At 58.1% G+C, this 21,516-nt stretch overlaps 9 protein-coding genes and 1 non-coding gene across 10 annotated transcripts; 4 read left to right on the forward strand and 6 right to left on the reverse strand.

Annotated features, from left to right (window-relative positions):
- Positions 1 to 291: 291 nt before the first annotated feature.
- On the reverse strand, positions 292 to 1,557 carry TRAVEDRAFT_149851 (60S acidic ribosomal protein P0; the record flags this gene model as incomplete). Its single annotated transcript, XM_008041433.1, has 4 exons — positions 292 to 355; positions 408 to 539; positions 713 to 1,431; positions 1,491 to 1,557. The coding sequence occupies 4 exons, from the start codon at positions 1,555 to 1,557 to the stop codon at positions 335 to 337; spliced, it is 939 nt and encodes a 312-aa protein (XP_008039624.1). The 3' UTR covers positions 292 to 334.
- Positions 1,558 to 2,552: 995 nt separating this feature from the next.
- On the forward strand, positions 2,553 to 5,376 carry TRAVEDRAFT_48476 (uncharacterized protein; the record flags this gene model as incomplete). The annotated part of the gene is made up of 2 exons (XM_008041108.1): positions 2,553 to 2,928; positions 2,978 to 5,376. The coding sequence occupies 2 exons, from the start codon at positions 2,553 to 2,555 to the stop codon at positions 5,374 to 5,376; spliced, it is 2,775 nt and encodes a 924-aa protein (XP_008039299.1).
- Positions 5,377 to 5,512: 136 nt separating this feature from the next.
- Positions 5,513 to 6,978, reverse strand: TRAVEDRAFT_72534 (protein serine/threonine phosphatase 2C; the record flags this gene model as incomplete). Its single annotated transcript, XM_008041434.1, has 4 exons — positions 5,513 to 6,036; positions 6,108 to 6,278; positions 6,342 to 6,719; positions 6,783 to 6,978. 4 exons carry the CDS (start codon positions 6,976 to 6,978, stop codon positions 5,513 to 5,515), a joined length of 1,269 nt encoding a protein of 422 aa, XP_008039625.1.
- A 462-nt stretch (positions 6,979 to 7,440) lies between these two features.
- Positions 7,441 to 7,764, reverse strand: TRAVEDRAFT_124929 (uncharacterized protein; the record flags this gene model as incomplete). Its single annotated transcript, XM_008041435.1, has 1 exon — positions 7,441 to 7,764. The coding sequence occupies one exon, from the start codon at positions 7,762 to 7,764 to the stop codon at positions 7,441 to 7,443; it is 324 nt and encodes a 107-aa protein (XP_008039626.1).
- A 2,609-nt stretch (positions 7,765 to 10,373) lies between these two features.
- Positions 10,374 to 11,416, forward strand: TRAVEDRAFT_169226 (DUF427-domain-containing protein; the record flags this gene model as incomplete). Its single annotated transcript, XM_008041436.1, has 4 exons — positions 10,374 to 10,572; positions 10,630 to 10,882; positions 10,943 to 11,128; positions 11,207 to 11,416. The coding sequence occupies exons 1-4, from the start codon at positions 10,460 to 10,462 to the stop codon at positions 11,414 to 11,416; spliced, it is 762 nt and encodes a 253-aa protein (XP_008039627.1). The 5' UTR covers positions 10,374 to 10,459.
- A 191-nt stretch (positions 11,417 to 11,607) lies between these two features.
- On the reverse strand, positions 11,608 to 12,662 carry TRAVEDRAFT_65273 (uncharacterized protein). Its single transcript, XM_008041437.1, has 4 exons — positions 12,194 to 12,662; positions 12,039 to 12,134; positions 11,874 to 11,959; positions 11,608 to 11,819 (listed from the first exon to the last, which is right to left on the reverse strand). The coding sequence occupies exons 1-4, from the start codon at positions 12,588 to 12,590 to the stop codon at positions 11,667 to 11,669; spliced, it is 732 nt and encodes a 243-aa protein (XP_008039628.1). The 5' UTR covers positions 12,591 to 12,662; the 3' UTR covers positions 11,608 to 11,666.
- Positions 12,663 to 12,874: 212 nt separating this feature from the next.
- TRAVEDRAFT_t115 lies at positions 12,875 to 12,956 on the forward strand. The gene has a single exon. It is a non-coding gene; the product is annotated as a tRNA-Val (tRNA).
- A 123-nt stretch (positions 12,957 to 13,079) lies between these two features.
- On the reverse strand, positions 13,080 to 14,558 carry TRAVEDRAFT_169230 (uncharacterized protein). Its single transcript, XM_008041438.1, has 5 exons — positions 14,369 to 14,558; positions 14,110 to 14,305; positions 13,861 to 14,050; positions 13,660 to 13,798; positions 13,080 to 13,601 (listed from the first exon to the last, which is right to left on the reverse strand). The coding sequence occupies exons 1-5, from the start codon at positions 14,442 to 14,444 to the stop codon at positions 13,213 to 13,215; spliced, it is 990 nt and encodes a 329-aa protein (XP_008039629.1). The 5' UTR covers positions 14,445 to 14,558; the 3' UTR covers positions 13,080 to 13,212.
- Positions 14,559 to 14,864: 306 nt separating this feature from the next.
- On the reverse strand, positions 14,865 to 16,354 carry TRAVEDRAFT_149868 (thioredoxin-like protein). The gene is made up of 5 exons (XM_008041439.1): positions 16,078 to 16,354; positions 15,760 to 15,992; positions 15,498 to 15,696; positions 15,288 to 15,440; positions 14,865 to 15,235 (listed from the first exon to the last, which is right to left on the reverse strand). Exons 1-5 carry the CDS (start codon positions 16,117 to 16,119, stop codon positions 15,128 to 15,130), a joined length of 735 nt encoding a protein of 244 aa, XP_008039630.1. The 5' UTR covers positions 16,120 to 16,354; the 3' UTR covers positions 14,865 to 15,127.
- Positions 16,355 to 18,145: 1,791 nt separating this feature from the next.
- On the forward strand, positions 18,146 to 20,690 carry TRAVEDRAFT_29534 (kinase-like protein). The gene is made up of 8 exons (XM_008040935.1): positions 18,146 to 18,307; positions 18,369 to 18,409; positions 18,475 to 18,544; positions 18,608 to 18,756; positions 19,039 to 19,153; positions 19,290 to 19,580; positions 19,635 to 19,807; positions 19,860 to 20,690. The coding sequence occupies exons 1-8, from the start codon at positions 18,175 to 18,177 to the stop codon at positions 20,517 to 20,519; spliced, it is 1,632 nt and encodes a 543-aa protein (XP_008039126.1). The 5' UTR covers positions 18,146 to 18,174; the 3' UTR covers positions 20,520 to 20,690.
- Positions 20,691 to 21,516: the final 826 nt, after the last annotated feature.

Raw genomic sequence — 21,516 nt, forward strand, 5'->3', positions numbered from 1 at the left:
AAGGAGGTGAGAGAGACGCAGGGTCGCGGGGAGCAGTTCGCAATTAATATGCCATCCCTGTCACCCAAATAGCAATAGAAGTCCCAAAAGCCGCTTGGTGGCCCGCGTTTCAGGGCGCTCCGTCTTGTTCGCCCACACAAAGCCGCTGTGCTTTGCCGCAGCGAGGTGCGTCAGGTCACGAGAGGTTCAGGACAAGCGCGTAGAAATGCATTGCGAGAGTATCGGGGAATCATGAGTGCTAACGACACAGCTAGAGTACAAAGACAGCATCGTAAAGTATGTTTTGGGATCATGACGCGATACATCATCAAATGTGAACTCGAGCGCGGAGCGTTTAGTCGAACAGACCGAAGCCCTGCAAGCCAAGATTGTGAGCACATGCTAGATGTTGCAAACGGGTAACATACCATGTCGTCGTCGGACTCCTCCTTCTCCTCCTCAGGGGCGGCAGCAGCAGCCTCGGCAGCGGGGCCGGCCTCCGCAGCAGCAGGGGCAGCGGCGACGGCGAACGCCTCAGGGTTGGCGAGGTACTCCTTGGCCTATGAGGAAATGCAGTTAGCATCTGTGAATACAGACAGCATGTAGCAAGGTAGCCTCAGAGATAGAACAATATTGATTAAACAGCATACGTCCGTAAGACGCTCAGCATTTTCAGTGTGTGATGTGTAGGCATCATAGGCATATAAAATTGCGCGTAGAAAGAAATACGCACCTTCTCAGCACCCTCGAAGGTGTACTCGGTGGCAAGAGCAACAGCGATGAGGTTCTTGTAGGAGTTGACGAGGGAGTGGATGACCGAGACAACCGTGGGGTAGTTGATGGCGAGCGAGATGGCCGCAATCGTCTTGATACCAGACAGGAAGCGGTCGAGGAGCTCGGTGTCGGAGATGTCGAGAACCTCGGGCGAGAAGACGTTGCCCTGGTCGAAGATCTGGACCACGGACATACCGTACGTGAACGGCGAGATGTTCAACATGTTGAGCAGCGTCGCCTCGGAGGTACCGACACGGGTGCCGGCGGTGACGACCTGGACATCGGCGACGATTTCAATGGTACCACGAGCGATCTTGGTCGGGATACCGAGGGCCTGGAAGAAGGAGGTCTTTCCGGGCTCCATACCAGTGTTACCACCGGGGATGATGACATCCTTGGGCGCGAGAGCACCAGCACGCGCGGGGGCAGCGACCTTGTTGGCGGTGATGATCTCACGGATCTCCTTCAGGTCGTCGCCAGTGAAGACGAAACCAATGTTGCCACGGACGTGGGGAAGGAGACGCTCGAACTGGGGGTACTCCGAGAGGATGGAGCGGAGAGCACGGCGGACCATGGTGTTCTTGCCCATGACGACAACACCCTTGCCACGGAGGGCGACACGGATCTGATGCATCTGGTTGGAGCCGACATTGTCGACGTTGACGACGAAGATGGAGGCTGAGGGATAGGTGTTTGTTGGTGTGCCGTCGCGCCAAGTATCATAGCGCACTACTCACGGAACTTGGCCACAAGCTCCTTGAGCTTCTGGAAGTAGAGTTCCTTCTGCGCGCGAGTTGCACCCATTGTGATGATGTAGTCCTAGAGAAGTAGACGCGTTCAGTGTGATTGGACTTGGCTCAGCTTGTGGTGCGCACTCACTTGAGTTTTGGGTAGTGGTTGATCAGTGCCTCCCGATTGACCTCTGCAGCCTTGTCAGCATACGGCCCCAACGTCAAGAATATGTTCTGCATACCAGGTGTGCCAATGGATTTTTCAAGGCAGCTGGTCGATGAGTATATGACGAGTACGCCTAACTTTCCGCACTACAGGCCCGCGCTGCACCGGCGAAGCGGTGGCGTACAGTTGTGCAGATAAGGTTCAAGAAGATGCGGCCTGCGCCGAGGGCTGCAAAAGGAAGGAGGTAGGTCCGGGCCGGGAGCCGCGACGGCACGCTGGATCAGAGCCTGGTTCTCACGGGGATCGCATAGACGCTTGTGCTGGTGGTCGTCGCGCGCTCTCGTCATCGACCGCGTTCTCCTCGTCCTCGTCCTCGTCTTCGTTGTCCGTACGCGTTCTCCAGGGCCTTGATCGGTCAGCACCTGGCATAGAGTGCACGGATACCCGGGCAACCTGAAGCCCTGGCCGTTGACCTCACATGCAATGGAATGTTGCGATGGACTCTGCAGACCGTCCGAGTCGGGGGCGGCTGCGATAATGTCCTGCGAAGGCTCAGGTACGAGACTCCATGTTACAAGCGTCGCTGAATCTCACCCCAACGATATTCTAGCGTCCGCGCAGCTTCGTTCTCACCGCTGCGTGGTGTGCCAGTGACATCCCGCAGCCTGCTTTTGGCGGATGCCGCACGCTGCCTCTCGCACCCATCGTCACGCGTCTTCGCGCTCTCCATATATCATCGTGCAAGTGGGCATGCTTATAGCCCTTCTGGCACATCTGATACACCGGTGGCCAGCGTGTCATCTACGACCTCGTTGGAGGAGGCGAAGGAGCTTGCGGACAGTGACGCAATCTCACCGGTCGACGCCCATGTTGCCTCTCAAGATGCACCCCACCAATCATCTATGGCACAACTCCGCGTCTTCCTTGACCTGGACACCCTTCATGACAATTCACGGCGCTACACTGTTCGGCACATCCGCCATCGCTATCTCCTGTGGAAGCGTGAGAACGTCCTGCAACATCTTGAACCTCGCTACATGAGCTCTATCATACGCCTGCTCGGTTCCTTGTCTATGTCTACTCCCGGGAAACCCTTCAACTCGCTGCATACCCATCCTCGTTTACCGGATATGCCTGAGTCGAACTATACACCTCAGTGGGATATGATCATCATGCTCTGTCAAGACAAACATCGTCTTCGGTATCCTCTATGGACATCCGATCGGTATTGGCTCATGCGTGCTCGAATTGCCAAATTCCGCGAGCATGCGGAAACTGGTAAGGTTTTATAGTCTCGCTGGCCATGTTAACAGCTAATATTCTGCAGATAGAGCTGGATCGGAGGCGTGGCTGTCTGCTGCGGGACAATGTTACAATGCGATCCGCGGTACATCTTCCCATCCCGAGCTGCACCTGTCCTACCTTCAAGCCCTTCTAGTTGAGCCGTCCGACAAGCGCTTCCAAGAATTTATTACGCATGTTGCGAGCATTCTCACGCAAACTGGCTGGATCCACCCATCTCTCAGTCTTCTACTATTCCAGTCTATCGTCAGCGATACCAACATCCCGTCTACTTCGAAGCAGGAGCTTCTACTGGCTATCTCGAGTCGCGTTGCGGCTGACTGGCCGACTGTTACCATGTCTTCGAACTCCCCTTCTGCCCAGGCCACCTTCGTCGTCTCGGGTGCCCACAAACTAGTCGTTGCGTTGGAACGTGCTGTGTTCGGGAATAGCTTGCTCCCCGGAGCTACAGGCGATTCACTTTCCCGGTGGGCACGAGCAGTTGCACGTCGGGTGTTCGCAGTACCTCATGACATCGACCATACGGACGACTTGGGTTGGACCTGCCTCTGCTTACTCGCACTCGTACGGACACGCACGGCTGAGTGGAGTGGCGACAGCGCGGAGGCGTCCAGCGACCCTATCCGACGGGCAGCAGTGATGGAATGGCAGACGGTCTGCATTCTCGCGGCCGTGGAGAATTTACTGGACACCGGACGGTCTTCCCCTAGCGATGCACTCCCGCTTGAGGTCGTCCAGGGTTTCTGTGGCGTCCTTCGCAAGCTTTGGGGCGACTGGACGGCGATCCCTCTCGAAGACGCCCCGCCTCGCCCTCTCTATGTCTCGCGTCTCATCTGCGCCTCCACGCTCAAACTCGCTGGACGCCTCGAAGACAAGGTTCTGCTCGACGCCTGTCGTGAGTACTGTGTCACGGCCAGGCTTTGGTCTTGCCAGGAGTCCAGCTCTGACACCGAAGCGGGCTTGCAAGAGCTAGCGACGGAGCAGTTGTATGCCGCGCTGAAGTGCGGGACGTTCTTCGAGCGCGCGTTGGTGGACTTGGTCGTCTGCACGACTGACATGGGTCTCCTCACCGCCGCTACGGACGCTGCGGTCATGCGATACGCGGGTCTCGATCCGGAGCATGCTCAGGAGCTCGTCGCGTGGGCGAGGAACCGCGGTATCGCTCCGTCTGGGAAGGCCGTCGCGTACGTCGGGATTGCCTTGGCACGACACGGCATGAGCGACTACCTGGACCGTTACATCGACGACCCCTCGCTCTCCTTCGAGCAGCGTGCGCAAGTCGTGATGGCGCACTTGCGAACGTTCGCCGCGCATGGTCGGCGGTTCATAGAGCCTCGGGCGATTGCGGATATAGGCCGAATCGCTGTCAACCTCTCAACGTGCGTGGCCGAACCCGGGCCGCTGCTGGGCTGCCTTCAGTCCTCCCTTCTCGTGCTCATCCGCGAGGGCTATGCTGCAAGGGCCGTCGCTCTCACCGAGGATGTGGTGCAGAAGCACCCCCCTGCTCTTACCGAGCGACTCTGCTCCTACGTTCTCTCTGCTCTCCTGAGGTATAGGCGATTCAAGCTAGCCCGGCGCCTTCTCGCTCGCTGCGCTCCCCTGCATCCCGACAGGGCTTCCGACTGGAGTATTATGGAGGTCTTGCGTTCTGCTCGGGGCAACGCCAGTCGGCTGGCGTCACAGCTGGCGGCAACGAGTGCCATGAAGCAGCCACTCCGTTCAGCAGCCCTAACGTCCTCTCGCGTCGGTCGCGGAAGGAAGTTGCCCATCGTTTCGACACTCCATCTACCCTCTCTGTACGGAGCGACCTCGGACCCGGACGTGGCTCTGCGCGCACTGCTGGCCCTCATTCGTATCGGGCGACTCCACGCCGCGAAGAAGCTTGGCGAACGCATTTCGCAGCAAGAGAGCGTGGAGGTGCGCACCGTCGCCGGCAACATGCTCCTCGACGGCGCTGCGACCCGCGCCTCGCGTGGACAGAGGGTGCGCGAGACAGCGTACATATATCGGACGCTCACGGAGAAGCACGCGTTCGTTCCGGACCGGGTCACAGTCAACATCATGCTTAAGGTGCTGCTGTCGGACAAGGATCTCGACGTGGCAAAGGCCCGCACGTTCTTCAATGCTGTCGTGAAGATGGGCTACCCAACTGGCGTTGTGCCCCTAGGGGGAGCGGCCCCTGCTGTCAAGACGTTTCCCTCGCTCTTCGTGGGTGACATCGAAGTCCCGCGGGTGAACTCCCCCGTCATGTACATGCGGCATGTGCGGCCGCTGTACAAGACGTTCGTTAAGGCCTTCTATGGAGTGGGAGACGTCGACGCGGCGCGGAAGGTCCTCGGGATCTTGAAGGATCTGGAGGCCCAGAACGCCCGGCGGCTGGTGAAGGGGAGGGATTGGGATGTGGCGGGTGGAGGACGGACGTGAGACGGCCGGCGGCGGTTGGTTACTTGGAGTTTGTTATTCATGCAGTATTGTTTACAGTACCTCTCAATGCATAGTTGTAAATGACAAGTTCGCAGTTTCCATTGCCGCTAGAAGTCATATCCGAAGGCCCATATAGTCAACGCATGTCTAAAAAGCGAGCAATTATCAAAGACGTGTCCCTTATGACGAATCGATTTCGTTCCGCCTCTGATAAGGGTTTTTGCAGCACTTCCCGAAGCCTATTCGTATTCCGTCCACCCAGGAGGTTTCCGAGAACGTCGAAGGCCCTATTGCGCTCAGCACCACTCCACCTGGGCAACACGTCGTGGCCCAATATAGCCTCGACCGTCGAGTCAGGCGAGTCCGACAACAGCGCGGGCACGATGTCCAGCGTGTCAACGCCTCGAGACGTGCCGGGGTTGAAGACAAAGGAATCGTCGACGAGGTGGTCGACACCCTCGGTGAACAAGAGGAGGACCGGGTCTCGGCCCCACACGGGCTTGAGGTCGACGAAATGCACCTCTGGTTCGGCGGTGAGGTAGGAGGGGAGTCTGATCTTGCCGACGAGGTCGGACAGCTGGACGTCGTTGTCGATGTGGACGTGACGGAACAGATTCTCCATGTATGCGTGCTCCATTTTGAGGGGGACGTGGCCGATAACTGCGAAGACGAAGACGGGCTGTATGAGCGGGCTGATGTTGAGCGAGGACATCGCGGTGTGTACGCCTCACCACGGGTAAGCGGGCTCCAGCGGAGGAGCGGGTGGGTACTGTCTATGGGTGCGTGCGCAGATAATGCACGCGCCGCGAGCACCCGTTGGAATTCTTCTGGATTGCCGAACGTATGCCTCGTACAGAGGCGTTTGGCCCTGCGGGTTCCTTCGTGGTCCACTGTCGAGAGGGCTAGTTGCATGTTAGAACCTGAGCTGCCCCGTCCTGCACCGTTGCCCCGTGCTCCTGACTCACCGACTGTGGAGTTGCCTACCCCCGCCACCCACATGAAACGGTCCTCGATCGCAATGATGGCCATCGCGAGCGTGCTGCCTTGTGCAGCACGCGCAAATACGCCCGTGCTCGCGTGTTCGCGAATAAGCCCCATGGCGTATTCCTTGCTCGCGAGGTACTTTGGCTTGGGACAGGCCCGCTGGACAGCTCCCATCAAGGAGTAGTCGAGGTCGACTATCTGCGCTCGCAGCATGTCGGCAATATGGGGGGACGCTTCCTCGCAATTCTTGCGGTCCAGGAGGCCGCCACAATGTCTCCGTATTGTCAGCGCAAGCGCCGGAAGCAGTCGTTGAGGAAGCGCGTCGGCCACGAAGCGGGCCGTGTCTGGTCCGCCGTAGCCTGCGAGTTGCAGTATGAGTCGTGATCTTCGGAGCAGATTCAATATGGGCGAGACGAACATACCATCACAGATGGCGAGGAAAAGCCACCGCTGGCCGAGTATGTCCCAGGGACCTTCCGCCACCATCTGGTCTGAGTTTTGGTGCGGGCCAGGCTGGAAACTCACCCAGTCCACTCCCGGTAGGTTACATGGAGCTGTAGCGCTATGGAATGCCCTGATGAGGTCCCTGCGAGGACGGCCGACGCGCTCCCCGAACATGTTGGAAGACAGTAAGGCATGGCGATACACGTTGTCGGTCGCGGTTCGTGGTTGCATCAGCGGGGTTGGAACGGATCATCTGGGCGTGAGGAAATATCGGAGTTGAAGGCATCGGAGCTTGTTTAGTCAGTTAGACATCACGAAAGGGTTATTTGAGTACGAGCGAGGCTCATAGGCACCTTTAGAAGGTCAGTGGATGAGATGTGGGTGAGATGTGCCGCTCCCAACTTGCTCTGAGGTTAACTGCGCTGATGCCCACAAGCACAAACAAAGGACAACACTTTCCGACCGATATGGTCGGTATTGGGTCGATGCTGGAATTAGCGGCGAGTGTCACTGGACTACTGCAAGTCTGAGTTATTCTGTACAACATCCATCCTGAAATACATGATAAGTCACATAGAATCCAGAAGCGAAGTCGAGTGGGTCCGAGTGGTAACTGAAACCGCACCGGGGACCTCCTCAATCCTCGTAGAAGCCCAGTTCCGCGTCCCTCTTGGCCTTCATCAACGCAGCGCGCTCGGAGTCGGCCATGGCGTACCACCCCTCGACGCTATCCTCGAGCTCCATCTCCCACTTCTCCTCGAGCTCGAGCATCTTCTTTGTCTTCTTCGGTTGTGGGGCGCGCGGTGGCACGGGCGGCGGGGTGCGGCGATTAGGGTGCAGCGGCGCGATACGACGCAGCACAGACTTAGATCCCTTGACGAGGGGCGAGTACACCGGACGTGCGGTCGCAGGGAATGGGGAGCCCGGCTGCGCCGATGCACGCCGAATGAGCTCGGACATGGGCGTGTGCTTGGTGGACTTGGCGCCGATGGTGTAGGAGCGATTCGCGTTCGAGAAGTTACTGCGCGAGGATGGGGCTGGGGTGGCGAAAGGCTTTGCGAGCCCCCCGTAGATAGAGGTCGACGAAGCGGGCGCATCGTTTTCCTGACGTGCGTATGTTGAGCCTTTGGGGTAGATTGAATAGTGCGCTATCACGCACCTTGGTCTCCGTGGTTGGGCTCTGCTGGCCTCCAGTAGACTTCCGCCCACCCTTCTTCACTGTTGGGACGGCTGGCGAGTCGATGTCGGCACTGATAGTGTTCGTTGAGATGTCCGCAGCGTTTGCTTCATCTCCGTCCTCCTCGTCCGAGAGAACGACGGCGCGCTGCTTGCCCTTTGGCCCGCCCTTCTTAGACGAAGCTGCATCCGAGCTCGCAGGTGGTCTGGCTTCCGTCGCGGATGCTGGCGGAGAGGCGGCCTTACTCGCAGGTGGCTTGGACGTAGTAGCAGGAATTGGCGGAGGGAGCATGCCACCGCCCTCCTCATCTGAGTCTTCGATGATCTCCTTGCTCTTCGGCGGCTTCTCCTTGTCCTTAGCCTTCGCACGTCCCTTCTTCTCCTTGGGTGCGGCCTTCTTCGCAGCTTTCTTGCCTTTGGCCTTCCCTTTCGCACTAGACGCATCCCAGTCATCGTCGTCATCGTCCCCACCGCCGGCGCCGCCACCGCCAAAGTCGTCGTCATCTGTCACGCGAGCCTTCTTCCTGCTCTTGGTCGGTTTGGCGGGCGCCTCGCCAGCCCAATCTTCGTCGTTGTCTTCGACGGGTTCCTTGCGCTTCTTGCGCGCTGCGGGTTTCGGCTTCACAGGTGGCTGCGTCTCAGGCACGACACTCGGCGAAGGGAGGGGTGGTGGAATAGGCAGTTCCTTGGCCGCCGGTTTGGCCTTCACCGGTGGCTTGCTCACGCCCACCGCCGGCCCCAGCATATCCTCGACATCGGAGTCCAGGCCTAGCGAAGTTGGCAGATTGGGCCGCTTCCTCTTGCGCGGCATGGGTGGAGGAGGGGACGACAGTGGGGACAAGTCGCGATTGCCTTTGGCTGCCTCGATCTCCTGCGAGGTCTGAGGATGAGTGCGCGCCGAAGAAGACGTCGCGGTAGATGGTGGCGGATCAGATGGCGGTAGTTGGGAGCTGTGTGTACCGGGGATGTGGGCAGGGGCGGGGAAATCGGATGTTGGTACTGGAATGGTATTAACGTCTGACTCGAAACCTAGGTCGGGGAGGTGTGTGGTCTTCATGCGTTTGGAGGGAGGCGGGATGACCACCGTCGCCTTGCCTTTCCCGCTGTTGCCGCTCCCTGTGTCCTTCCCTGATGACGGCCCTGCGCTAGTCTTCTTCGCTTTAGGCTTTGGCTTTGGCTTAGGTTTAGGCTTAGGCTTGATCGGCGAGAGTAGCTGGAGCTCGTCATCTGATGAAAGAGATATCACGCCGTCGTCCAAGGAGGTATCCACCGCCTTGGCCTGTGTCTGCGTGCGCGCACGCGAGCGTAGTTTCGCGCGTTCGGCGATGTCTCCCGCATACAGCAGGTCCAGCTCTACGCCACTGTCCGATACCCGTTCCTTCCCCGACGTGCCTTTGCTTGCGGTGGTGAGTGAGGTAGCGGCCGTAAGCGGAATGTGGGAAGGGGCACCCATTGGCTCCAATGCAAGTATGTGGGATGGAGCAGGGGCAGTGGAGAGCAGTCCTCCCGCAGCGGGTGCACCGACGCTGGAGGAACTGGCGGGAAATGATGTATCTGGCGCGGCATCCGCAACCTTCTTCTTATATGCGGGTCTTGGGCGAGGTCTCGGGCGTGGGGCTGAAGAGGTAGATGCGGATGTGGAGATAGAGCTGTCAGCGAGTTTGGAGAGCTGTGCGGATTGAAAGTTGGAAGGTCCAGGGCGAGGTATTGGGCTGAACTCTGAGATATTGGAGACCACAGATCGGTCGACGGTGAAGTTGGGTGTTTGAATCGCGGAAACTACGGATTGTTGACTCACTCAGAAGCATGGTACACGGCAGAAAGGTGGGTACTCACACATAGAGTGATCAGGGTCCTTAGAGGCTTGGTTCGGGGGAGGTGGTGCCCTTGTTGACTGAATGTCAGTGAAATTGGGTGTTTGGATAGACGACACTGAACATCCAGTTCAGTTGGCCACCTCAAGTTCAATTTAAGCGATCCCAGTACTCACCGGTAGTCTCCTCCGGACGCCCTGGAGGGGGAAGAGGCGGTAGAAAGCTTGGACCGGCGACTCCGTGTGCGGCGAGGGCGGACGTGTCGAAGGTCATGATCTCCTCCTCTTCGCTGTCTTCCACGTATCCCTGGTAAGATCCTCTCGCCATGTTCAAAGTAGACACCAAGAGTCAAGTGCAGAGAGCGGGAGAGAGAAGCAGAGCGAGGTGGTGGCTAGGAGTCAAGCGCGGGTGAAGACGAGCGCCGGGCGCGTATGGCCATGTTTACGCCACACGTGTTGCGCGTCCTCCTGTCAGGTGACCGCGTCTATGGCCAGGCGCGCCGCCGCATCCGGGGAAGCGCGCCTGGTGCATGACAGGCGACTGTGGCTGAGACCGCTGCCGCTGCTGTCAGCCGGAGTCCGCTCTCCCACCGCCCAGCACACATATATAGCCCTCTTCTTCGTCCACCTTCACATCGAACAGAGAGACCGCTGGAGTGCACCGCCATGGCCCGGTACTCATTCCCATACGCTCTGCCGCACATCGAGCCCTCGCCCAGACGTGTGCGCGTCCTCTTCGGTGGCGAGTACATCGTCGACACCACAGATGCTCTCCTCGTGTAAGTGCTCCGTTTTATACACCACCGTTCCTGATCGTCGTTAATGTGCATGCGCAGCTGGTTAAAGCCGAACTACCCGTTCTACTTCTTCAAGACGAAGGACATCCCGCAGAAGTACCTCGTCGACGCCTTCCAGTCTCAGAAGCACCACCTCTACGACATCGTCGTCGGGAACCGCCGCGCAGAGGCCGCAGCGACGCTCTACCACGACGACGAGCTTGACGGGCTCATCCAGATCGAGTTCAGCGTCATGGACGCCTGGTTCGAGGAGGACGAGCAGATCTACGTGCACCCCAAGGATCCGTACAAGGTACGTGCGGCTGCTATTTTTTTTATTGAATATCAATGTCAACGCCCCGGTTCCCCGTAGCGCGTCGACGTCCTGCAGTCATCGCGGCACGTCCGCATCGAAATCAACGGCGTCGAGGTGGCCAACACAACACGCCCCCGCCTGCTCTTCGAGACGAGCCTGCCTACGCGGTACTATATCCCGAAGCCGGATTGCAAGCTCGATCTCCTCGTGCCCTCCGAACTAACCACGCAGTGCCCATACAAGGTACTGTACCGCCCTTCCGCCCGCTCTGTGGCCGTGCCTGTCAGCCACACACGTAATTGACAGCGTGATTGACCGCAGGGGACTGCGAACTACTATAACGTGCAATTGCCTTCTGGGGAGCTGGTGCAAGATGTCGTCTGGTGGTACCGGAGTCCGCAACCCGAGTGCGGCGAGATCAAGGGCTGCGCGGCGTTTTACGATGAGAAGGTCGACGTGTACGTCGATGGCGTCCTCCAGGAACGTCCGGAGAGTCCCTGGGCTGCTAGCAGACGCGCTAGTCATGTCTGAGACATGGGGAGCTCGAGATGCACACAGTGATGCCGGAGGGGGAGATGTATGATAGTATGCATCGTGGACATTGGATATTTTAGTCACTCTTGTTGCATAGTCATCTCGCATAGTCGCAGTGCTTTCAGTTATAAAATGCGCTCATGATGAGCAGGATCTCACTCATGGCAACACCCGGAGGATCGGAGAATGGTTTATAGGGCGTAGCGTCCTGGGATATCATGGTGTATAGGTATATAGTATCGCGACTTTATTGGATCGACGAGGGAGGTCGATCTTGCCGGTAGTCGTCCGTTGTCGAATGATGCTCGACTGAGATGTCAGTGGAAAGTCTTGAAATCTCGGAGAACGCTGCCCGGAGCAGATCCAAATCGGTGTCAAGATTCTCTGCCCGTGACTTCATCTATGGAGCGTATCAGATATGTACGTCAGGCGGAGTGATACATTGTGAACATACCGCTGCAATGGTGTCGCTCGCGGCGATAAGTTCGTGGTGGTGATTATATACCAAACTCTGGCGTTCACTGTCTAACTGCCGAATTTCTACCGTGGCACGCGTGTCAAGTCATTAGCAAGACTTCCTTGACCATCTCAGAAATGCACCCGTGCAATGAGTGCTTACCCGTCAACAAGTCATTCTCCGTCTTCAGCAGGGTCGGTAACGACGACGTCGTGATCAGCTGCTCATAGTACGCCCTTGCATCGAATGCAGGCGAATCTACGCGCGCGCCCCATATCAGCTTTCCACGGTCCCTCATACAGCATGGTAAGGCTTACCGAAGTCCATCGGGTCCTGATTACTCTTCGCACCCCCAAGCGGCGGCGGCGGCCCTAATCCAAGGCCATAGTGCTTCCGCAGCAGCTCCCGCGCGCGCGTCTTCTGCACCCCCACCGGCCCCGCTCTCGCCTCCATCCCCACAGACCCCACGCTGGTCAGAGAGCCGGACGCGCGCCGCGGTTGTGAGGATGCGGGTGTAGCGCCGGGCGCGGCACGGAGGGATGAGGGGGAAGTCGGCCGCCGGAGAGGTGATGTGGGAGGCGGGCGGGCGGATTGTGTGGGTGTGCGGCTGCCCGCGCGTGAAGGCGTCCCAGGGGTGTTTGGGGTGTATGGCGTGAGGGGTGTGTGTGGGGTGTATGGTGTCCGCGGTGGGCTGGAGGTAGGGTTGAGGGACATGGTGATGCTACGGAGGTCTGCGGTCTGAGTCACAGTGATTTGAGGGGCGGGTGCTATGTAGTACGAGGTGCGCTGTATGTTGAGGCTGGGTGCAATGAGACCAAATGGGTTAGCGGAGGAGGTGTAGCTGGTTAGGGAGGAGGTCAGAGGTGCCTGCAGGCTCGGAGCGCCGATGGCAGTAGTGGAGCACCTTCATCAAAGTTGCCTTTTTTGTCGACTATATTGAACGCCTTCTGCATTCCGCCGTTTTGCGACATAAAGCATGTGCTTACCGTCCTCATATCGGTTCTGTGGTCTAATGGTTATGACGTCTGCTTCACAAGTTGAACACGCTGAAGGCTCCCGGTTCGATCCCGGGCAGAGCCACGTTTTTGCGTTCTGCTTACAGTTTTCCTTTTACTTTTAGGTTGCCCCTCTGTGCTACACTTCAGCGAATGTTTGAGGAACCTCCAAGAGGGGTACACTAGAGCCCCGCTTTTTATGAGAATGGGAGTATTATGCATCGATAACACGGGTCACGGTATGGTATACACAACAGTTACTTGCTACAGTAATATGTTCAAGAAGATATTGTATGGGAAGCTGACCGGCCAATGTTCGCGCCCTTTGGTCATCTACCGACCTACGGATATCCGACGCTCGCCCTGTTCGCAGCATGGGCGTTCGCGGGATACACTACGGGTGCGTTGCCGCTGCCAAACGTAACCGGTCCATTAGCATGGCTCATCTGCGCCTCGCCGTTGACACCAGCCGTCCCTGGCGCGTAGCCGTTCGTCCCTACACCGTTGCCATTACCATAGCCATGGACCTGGTCGGGGTGGCCGCTCGGCATTGCGCCGTCGCCCTGGTTCGCCTCGCGCGCGGCCGCGATGCTCTGCCCGTTCTGCTGCATCGCGAGGAGCCGCTCGCGCGAGAGCTCGCCCTTGTGCACGCCCTTGGACATGCGCAGGTCGAAGAAGAAGGTGAGGAGGTAGAAGGTGAACCCGAATGAGATCGTCCACTCCAGGATAGCTGTGGAAGAGCAACATGTCAGCCCCGTAGTGGAAGGTGGGAGGGGGTGGCCGCGCACCTCCGGGGTCCGTGGCTTCGAAGAGGGCAATGGCGAACGCAATCGCTAGGAGGATCAGGATCGCCGCAATGGTGCCCTTCACGATGTACAGAGTTTTGAGTTTCCGGAGCTCCACAAAGTCGCGGCTGAGCCAGCGGTACTACAGGCCAAAACATGTGAGCCCGCTGCGTCTTCCTAATTCGGGCGCATACAACTGCTAACCTCTATCACGGTGAAAATAGCACTCATTCCGACGCCGACAATGAAGACGAGAAGGAAAACACGGTGTTGTTTCGTGAAGCGCTTCGTGTCAAAGATGGAGAGCAGGATGAGCCCACACATCCCGACGAAGGCGAAAAACACGGCTAGCGAGGCGAGAACGCGCTCTCGGCGGCGCATATTCGCGACAAGCCTGTGAACGGAGGGTCAGTTAAGACTGTACGTCATCAACGAACTAAAAAAAACACTTACCGGCCCTGGTGCCGAAGCGTTCTCTCGATAGCAGACGAAAGGAAGAACGAGAGTCCGGTGATAACACATCCGACGATGAACAACGGCTTCAGGATGTCTGCGCCGACGTCCGAGATGTAGGCTATGTTGCCATCCTGCGAGACATAGTGTGGTCTGCCACTAGCAAGCCATGTGATGAGGAGTGCCCATAGTGTGGCTGACGAAATGAAACAGATTAGCGTTGTGTCCTCCAGGCCCGATCGAGCGTTGCGCGACTCACCAAACCACATGAATGCGCCAAAGAGCGGGATCCATACATACAGCCAATGATGATGTGCGTGGGGGAGGAAGAACATTTTTGTGGTCGTGCGTCAAGTGGGGTCGTACAGAGGTCGTGTGCAGGTCGTATTAGGTGGGTTGCAGTGGCTGACGGGGATAAAATTGCGATTGCGGCTGCAGGGCGATTAGCGTTGGGCCCGCAGTGGGCTAGCGGGGGTGCTGGGGGAAAAAGAGGGCAAGAGGGCGCATCGTGGGTGGAGAGGGCCGAGAGGATCTTATGCAGTCGAGCGCATACTCGACCTGTCCTTTTGCGCAGCGCGCTCTCTCGCACATCGGGCTGTGACGTCACGAGGTCATCCACGCCTTGGAGTCCGGCACTCCGGCACGCGCACTGCACGTCTTCCAAGCGCCCGGTAAACGTACTGCCGTCAGGAGGCGTGTGTCATATTTGTGTACCTGCATAAGCAGGTCTGACCAGTTCTCGGTGTTCCTCCATAAAGAAATCGATGACAGAACCTATAGCTATCGACGTGACAGGGGTGAGCGCGACATCTCCCAACATTTGGCTCCTACTACGACTACGGAACGCGCCCAAACGCATAGATAGGTCCGCGGAAAACGTACCGGCCTAGCGAAACTAATAGAGTACAACAGACCAACAGCCAAAGACAAATAATGGTAGGTATAGCGCGGATCGAGGGTGGTTGTCGCTGGCGCTGGCGAGAAAGATGGCGGCGTGGTGCCCTCAAGCTGTTCGAAGTCATGACTTGACGGCGGCTGCTGCGGCCATGGGGCAGGCATGGTCAGAGCAGCTCGGGGCGTCGGGGATGGCGTGAAGAGGTCCTTTTCCGGCGAGCTTCCGGAAGATCTGGCGATATTCGTTAGCTCGCGACGGACCACAGACAATCCCTGGCGCCCACCTGGGTGTAGACGTCTGATGTCTGGCCGCCGCTAACGGCCCATTTGCCGTTGATGATGGTGAAGGGGACGCCCGTAACGCCCTTCTTGCGCGCTTCGTTGGCCATATGCTCGACCTCAGTGCGGTACTCGTCGGACTTGAAGAACTCGAGGGCCTGCGGGTCATGTAAGGCGTCATCCGGTCCCAAAAGACAATGAGGCGCGCGACGTACCTGGTCCTTGGTCAAGACACCAGAGGCATCTGCGAGCTCCGTAAGGTAGTCCAGGTCGGAAATGTCCTTGCCCTCCGTGAAGTAGGTGTAGAAGAGCACGTCCTGAACCTTCTCCTGGAGCTCTTGCCCGCCGACCTCAAAGGCCTTCCGGAGGAGGCGGTGCGCCCGGAGGGTCTGGCAAAGCTGGCCATCGAAGCGACTGTGGCAACGAGCACATGTTTGGTCAGTCATTCGATCATGCAAGGTCATGCAAGGGACTCACATTTCGACGCCGACGTCCTCTGCGCGCGAAGTGACCATCTGCTTAATCTGCTTGAACTTCTCCTCTGGGAACTTTTCGCTGTAGAAGGTGGCTCGGTCCATGACCTTATCCTCCTCCATGGTGGGGTGGAGGAGGAACGGCCTGTGCTCGACCTTGATGGTCAGGCCGCAGTCATCGACCTCCTTGATGGCCTTCTGCAGCTCGCGCTGGCCTATGTAACACCATGGGCATGTCTGCGAACGAGCGCGGATGGTGCCGCAGTCAGCGCGCGCGCTTTGAAACCTGCGCGGGAAGGCAGAATAGGAGGCGGGGACGCACGATGTCGGATATGACCACCAACGATACTACTCCAGGCTGCATGGCGTGCGCGCGGGGGCGAGTGAGTCAGCTCCGAGGTGCGGGCGCGGGCGCGAAGGCGTGCTAAGGCTTGCAAGGGTCTGCGCGTAGGTGCGGGTGGGCGGGGTGCGGCGGTGAGGGCAGGTGAGCGAGATGTGGGCTGCTGACGGATGGCGGGAAGAGAGGTGAGGCGGGACGGCGTTCAAGGAGGATCAGGATGCGCACGGAGGGAGCGCTGGAATGTATATATGAGCTAGAGCGGGACGTTTACAAATAGCGGGAGAGAGGATTGGTGAGCAGCGGCTTGGGCGCCGTCCCGGAGATCTTGCTCAGGCTAGTGGGTCACACACGGTGACGATTGCGTGACCCCGCCTCATCTTGCGCAGCGTCACCACCACCGGCTGACCATATGCAGCTTGCTTATGTCGTCGGCCCTGGGTCTAAGCGACGTCTTCCCGCATCCGAGCTTTCCGGACAAATGGTGCGCGTTGAGTTCGTCTCGTAAGCTGCCTCGCTTCAAATTCATGCACTTCTGTAGGCCACCTTCAGGCGTCAGACGGGTAGGCGAGGCTGCGCCGGGGGTGCTGCGTTTGTTGCAAGCCGACCCGCAGCTCAATCGGCTTATGGCCAATGTTTTACACACAACGACGGAGCTGTCACGAGCATATGGTCCGCAGGACGGGACTCACGGTCGTGAGTACGGCTTCGAAGGACTGCACGGACGACACAAGATCAACGAGCCGTCAATGTTGCTTCACCACGTCTGCCACTTAGGGGACCACACCTGCCTCTATCTCTAACAACTGAAACAACCATACAGGTTCAAAAGCACCCTGTCACAAGGCATCAGATCTTGTCAATCGCAACCAATTTTTGGACGATCCTCCTCGGGCATGCCTCGGGCTCGACCGAATGTGCTGCGCTTGTCCTGCGACCCCATGATATCACTGCACGGTCCACGCAGCGTCCACGGACAAACATGGCTTCAAACACCCCTCCTCGGCCTTGCTGGCCGCTTCATCCCACAACGCGGTCTTCGAGAACAGTTGTGTTAGAGTTTACAGGTAGCGAGGTCTTCCTCGTCAGTCACATCCGACGCCGTCTCCTCCAGGCCCCCTACTTCCCCAGTCGGAGGGACGCATGGTGCGGCTTCTGGCGGCGATCCGTCGCGAGGCCAATTCCATGACGCGGATGCTCCTTCCGTTACCCAGGGTGGCGAATCGGGTCCACGGGCGAAGGGCGGTCATTACGCTTCGGTATGCCCACTACTTCACATGGCTTCTACTCCTTGAACGTCGTTGGTATGGGCGTATCCTTACCTACTTTGGGGACAAGCGTGGAGGCACGTTGGTAAATATTCTGATGCGATTGTTGTAGTTACAGTCATCATGGACGCCGGATCGTATGTGCTTCGTCATGTACATTAATTTTGTACGCATCGGTAATTGCGGGGCCCCATTCGTGGTACGGTACTACCTATGTTTAATCACTGTCGTAAGCCGAGAGCTTCTTGTCCAAGACATCCGAGTGCCGATGGATTCTGTGTAATGCCTAACGGCTCGCGTGTGTTTCGTCCGTCAACCCCTGGTCTCGTCTCCTGAAAGGTACCTCTTCGACACCCTCGATCCGCCACGGCGACTGTCATGTGTGCGAGGAGAGGTTTCCGCGCTGAGATAACCGCTAATGAAGCCCCTGTAGGCAATCTCTGAACCTAGCCCAAGTGTTGGAGGGCTTTCACCTTGCTCGCTCTGTGCCCTCCCCCACTGTGTCGCTCACTCTGGGACCACTGGCACGGAGACATGGTTGCCTTTCGACGTACGTCGTCCCAGTTTGTCCGTGCCACGAGCATTGAGTGTCATTTATGCGCGCGCTGTGTGTTTCCCGTGGCGTTGTGGGATGGTGGTGGCAGGAGGCGCCCGGCGGCGTGGGGACCGAATGCGGCAGGGGGCCCGGCGGGAGGGGGCAGTTGAGACTCCGCCGTCGCTCGTTCCTCTTCCCGCTGGATCCTCTCCTCCGCATCCTCCCCCTCCTCCTCCCCCATTTCCCCTCTCTTTTCTTGTCCCGGTCCCGCTTGCCGCCATGGCCACCCCTCATGTGATTGCCTCTTCCTCAGGTCACCATTCCCAGTCTGCCACTTCCAATGGCGTCGTTGGCAATCACTTCAGGGTTGGCAAGAAGATTGGAGAGGGCTCTTTTGGTGTTGTTTTCGAAGGTGCGACGTACTGTGATTGCGTATATGGACGACTGGTTAACTGGGGCGTCGCTTACTGCAGGCACGAACATGCTCAACAACCAACCCGTCGCCATCAAATTTGTATGTGACGCAATGTCGCTAGCGGAGCCCCTCAGCGCAGTCTTTGACCGCGACAATGTCTGTAGGAACCCCGCAAGTCTGAAGCCCCACAGCTGCGAGACGAGTACAGGTCGTATAGGACGTTAAATGGAACTCGTGCGTCGCTCTTTGGTTTCCGAATACCGTGATGGCACTGACCCGCTGTCCGCCGGATTGCAGCTGGCGTGCCTCAGGTCCACTACTTTGGCCAGGAGGGTCTGCACAACGTACTCGTCATCGACCTCCTTGGCCCTAACCTTGAGGACCTTTTCGACATGTGTGGCCGCAAGTTCAGCATCAAGACGGTCTGCATGGCTGCCAAGCAGATGGTAAGTCCTTCAGCTGCAGCTGCTGTGGCCTACGCACAACGCCCCTCCAGCGCGGCGTTAGGCGGACGTTGCCCTTGCGGCCTGGTCCGTGCATACCGTTAGGCGGTCTCATCCATCATCATCCGAGAGTAATCGGACGCCGGCGCCTACACGTACAAACGGCGTGCGCGCTTCCGGGTGTCGGTCGCTCTGCGGTGCCTGACAAGGCTGCGAGGCGGCTCCGTGCACCATAGCATTCCTTTGTGTGTTTCATGTGGCTCATTCCAAATCGCTGTCTTTCAGGTTACTCGCGTCCAGTCCATCCACGAGAAGTCCCTCATCTACCGTGACATTAAGCCCGACAACTTTTTGATTGGTGTCCCTGGCACAAAGACGGCGAACACCATCCACATCATTGGTGAGTGCATACGTCCTTTCAGGCATTTGCGTCTGCTGTTGCATACCGCCAGCACTTCGTGTGTGCGCTTTAACCCCGGAGACTACGATCTCATAACTTATCAATCATCTTCCATATACTCATACTCAACCATTAGATTTCGGTATGGCTAAGCACTACCGTGATCCTAAGACCAAGGTGCATATACCATACCGCGAGCGGAAATCGTTGTCCGGTACTGCCCGGTACATGTCCATCAACACCCACTTGGGACGCGAGCAATCCCGTCGTGATGACCTTGAGTCCCTTGGACATGTCTTCATGTACTTCTTGCGTGGCGGATTGCCCTGGCAGGGTCTTCGTGCTGCGACCAACAAGCAGAAGTACGAAAAGATCGGCGAGAAGAAGCAGAGCACCCCCATCGAAGAGCTCTGCGAAGGCTTCCCCGGTGAGTGTACCTCTTGATTCCGGTCTTCCTAACATACTGAATTGGCGATCACAGAGGAGTTTGCTATTTACATGAACTACGTCCGCAAGCTTGGCTTCGAAGAGACGCCTGATTACGACTTCTTGCGGGAGCTGTTCACGAAGGTCCTGAAGACCCTGGGCGAACCCGAGGATGGCGTGTTCGACTGGATGCTTCTGAACGGCGGCAAGGGCTGGGAAGCTGGCCACGTAAGTTTCACCTCTCGATTAGTGTTAGATCAGGGTGCTGACGCTCGGACAGACTTCGGCTCTGCTCGCTTCCGCGCACGGTGGTACGCCCCATACCCCCCACCGCGACCGTCATCGCGACCGCGAACGGGCGCACCGGTCCTCCCGGAACGCTCTCCAGGAGGGTGCTCCGTCACCATCGTCGCCGCTCGTGCTGGCGCCGACGCCTGCGCACGTCAAGAGCAGCAGTCGTCGCCCACACGATGCCTCGCGCGGTGGCTCCCGCGAGCAAGTCAGCGTGCAACCACTTGCACCGACGAGCCGGCGCCAAAGCCAGCAGCATGTATCGCGCGCCGAGCGGGACAGCGGGTTAGTTGCTCCGCACCCATACGCTGCGGCACCCAGTCCTGGCGGTTACCGCACCAATGCCTACGGCCGCCAGTCGCCTATACCCGGCAATGGGACACCGACGAACGGCGCCAGCCCTTTGCAGCAGCACCCGAACAACTCGGAGTCGTTCATGTACGGCCAGAATGGCCAAGGCAAGAACGGCACTGCCAGCCGAGAGGGGACGACAACGGGTGGGACCGGCACAAGACAAGAGATGAACGGGCCAGGCACGCGCGGCATGGGCCTGTACGACCGGGAACAGATGGAGCGGGTTGGGGAGCAGGGCGAGCATGGTGGAGGCAGGAAGAAGGGGTTCTGGGCTGCATTCTGTTGCCGCGCATAAGGATTTGCGGTCCCTCGACGCGCACCGGCTGCGCGGATCAACTTGTACGTTTGTCCGGACTTGCGGGTGCATGTTGTGCTGATTACTATGTATGATCTGGTCTGTAACATATAGGCTTGCAAACGATTCCACCTGTGACGGCTCTGACGACTTGACGAATGACCATACCTTACCGCTCCACCCTAGTGACCGCACTGCTCTGAGCGTCCCTACTCTGCGCCTAGCTCTCAAACTCGCAACACCCACGATGGCCAGCTGACGACCCTGCGACGACATGCACATCCCCCGCATACACCCGCACCACTCGCATACCCTTTCATTCGCCTGTGTATATTCGCTATCGCTATCCCGGACTGGCGCCCCGTAATCGAACATTTGGAAGTCTCGTCCCGTCCCGTCTCGCATCGTCGTCCCCTCTTAGTTGCCCCTCGAAATATCTGGCTCGCGCTTGCGCCCCCGCCCGCTCTGGTTCCGGCACAAAGGACACCGCCGCTCATTTACACACATTCTTCCTTCAGCTTGTCTCCTTCCCCTCGCGTCCAAAATATGCGCGTACATGGGGTAGTGGACCGCCGTAGGGGGGTCCTTTGTATTCTAGCACCAGCTGCTGGCACAACGTAGAACGCTCGCGCCTCCTGTTTTCCGCTCCCTCTTATATCCGTTTCGCTCTACTTATTTTCGCTCGCCCGTGCAGTCCTCGCATGTCTGGTAGTCATATAGTTTATCAATATCATCTCGGTTGCGCGGATACTACTGTGAGCCACATAGCTCAGGTTCAGCAGGAATTACATAAATGAATGCTATTGAGCACTGCGGGGACTTGAAACATCAATTGTAGTTGATAAGGTTTGGAGGTTTGAGAATGCTTGAGAGGGGCAGACACATGCACCATTGCGCACACAAGAGATCGATTGAGTGAGAGTTTCCGATGTTTTGCGCAGTATTATCGAGATATACATGGAGAAGCCCAGGAAGACGCGATGGACAACCTAAACCC

This window comes from Trametes versicolor (genome assembly GCF_000271585.1).
Source record: "Trametes versicolor FP-101664 SS1 unplaced genomic scaffold TRAVEscaffold_7, whole genome shotgun sequence".
Taxonomy (NCBI): domain Eukaryota; kingdom Fungi; phylum Basidiomycota; class Agaricomycetes; order Polyporales; family Polyporaceae; genus Trametes; species Trametes versicolor.

Bases quoted from the DNA above. Each gene is read 5' to 3' on its own strand.
- TRAVEDRAFT_65273 (XM_008041437.1), bottom strand. From the start codon at position 12,590: ATGTCCCTCAACCCTACCTCCAGCCCACCGCGGACACCATACACCCCA. The intron at 12,135-12,193 runs GTAAGCCTTACC...GCGCGCGCGTAG, and splicing joins TCAGGACCCGATGGACTTCG to ATTCGCCTGCATTCGATGCA. The intron at 11,820-11,873 runs GTATGTTCACAA...TACGCTCCATAG, and splicing joins CGAGCGACACCATTGCAGCG to ATGAAGTCACGGGCAGAGAA.
- TRAVEDRAFT_169230 (XM_008041438.1), bottom strand. From the start codon at position 14,444: ATGTTCTTCCTCCCCCACGCACATCATCATTGGCTGTATGTATGGATC. The intron at 14,306-14,368 runs GTGAGTCGCGCA...TCATTTCGTCAG, and splicing joins TGGCGCATTCATGTGGTTTG to CCACACTATGGGCACTCCTC. The intron at 13,602-13,659 runs GTGCGCGGCCAC...GCTCTTCCACAG, and splicing joins CGAAGCCACGGACCCCGGAG to CTATCCTGGAGTGGACGATC.
- TRAVEDRAFT_149868 (XM_008041439.1), bottom strand. From the start codon at position 16,119: ATGCAGCCTGGAGTAGTATCGTTGGTGGTCATATCCGACATC. The intron at 15,697-15,759 runs GTGAGTCCCTTG...TCGTTGCCACAG, and splicing joins GAGGACGTCGGCGTCGAAAT to TCGCTTCGATGGCCAGCTTT. The intron at 15,441-15,497 runs GTACGTCGCGCG...CATGACCCGCAG, and splicing joins GTGTCTTGACCAAGGACCAG to GCCCTCGAGTTCTTCAAGTC.
- TRAVEDRAFT_29534 (XM_008040935.1), top strand. From the start codon at position 18,175: ATGGCCACCCCTCATGTGATTGCCTCTTCCTCAGGTCACCATTCCCAG. The intron at 18,308-18,368 runs GTGCGACGTACT...CGCTTACTGCAG, and splicing joins TTTTGGTGTTGTTTTCGAAG to GCACGAACATGCTCAACAAC. The intron at 18,757-19,038 runs GTAAGTCCTTCA...GCTGTCTTTCAG, and splicing joins GCATGGCTGCCAAGCAGATG to GTTACTCGCGTCCAGTCCAT.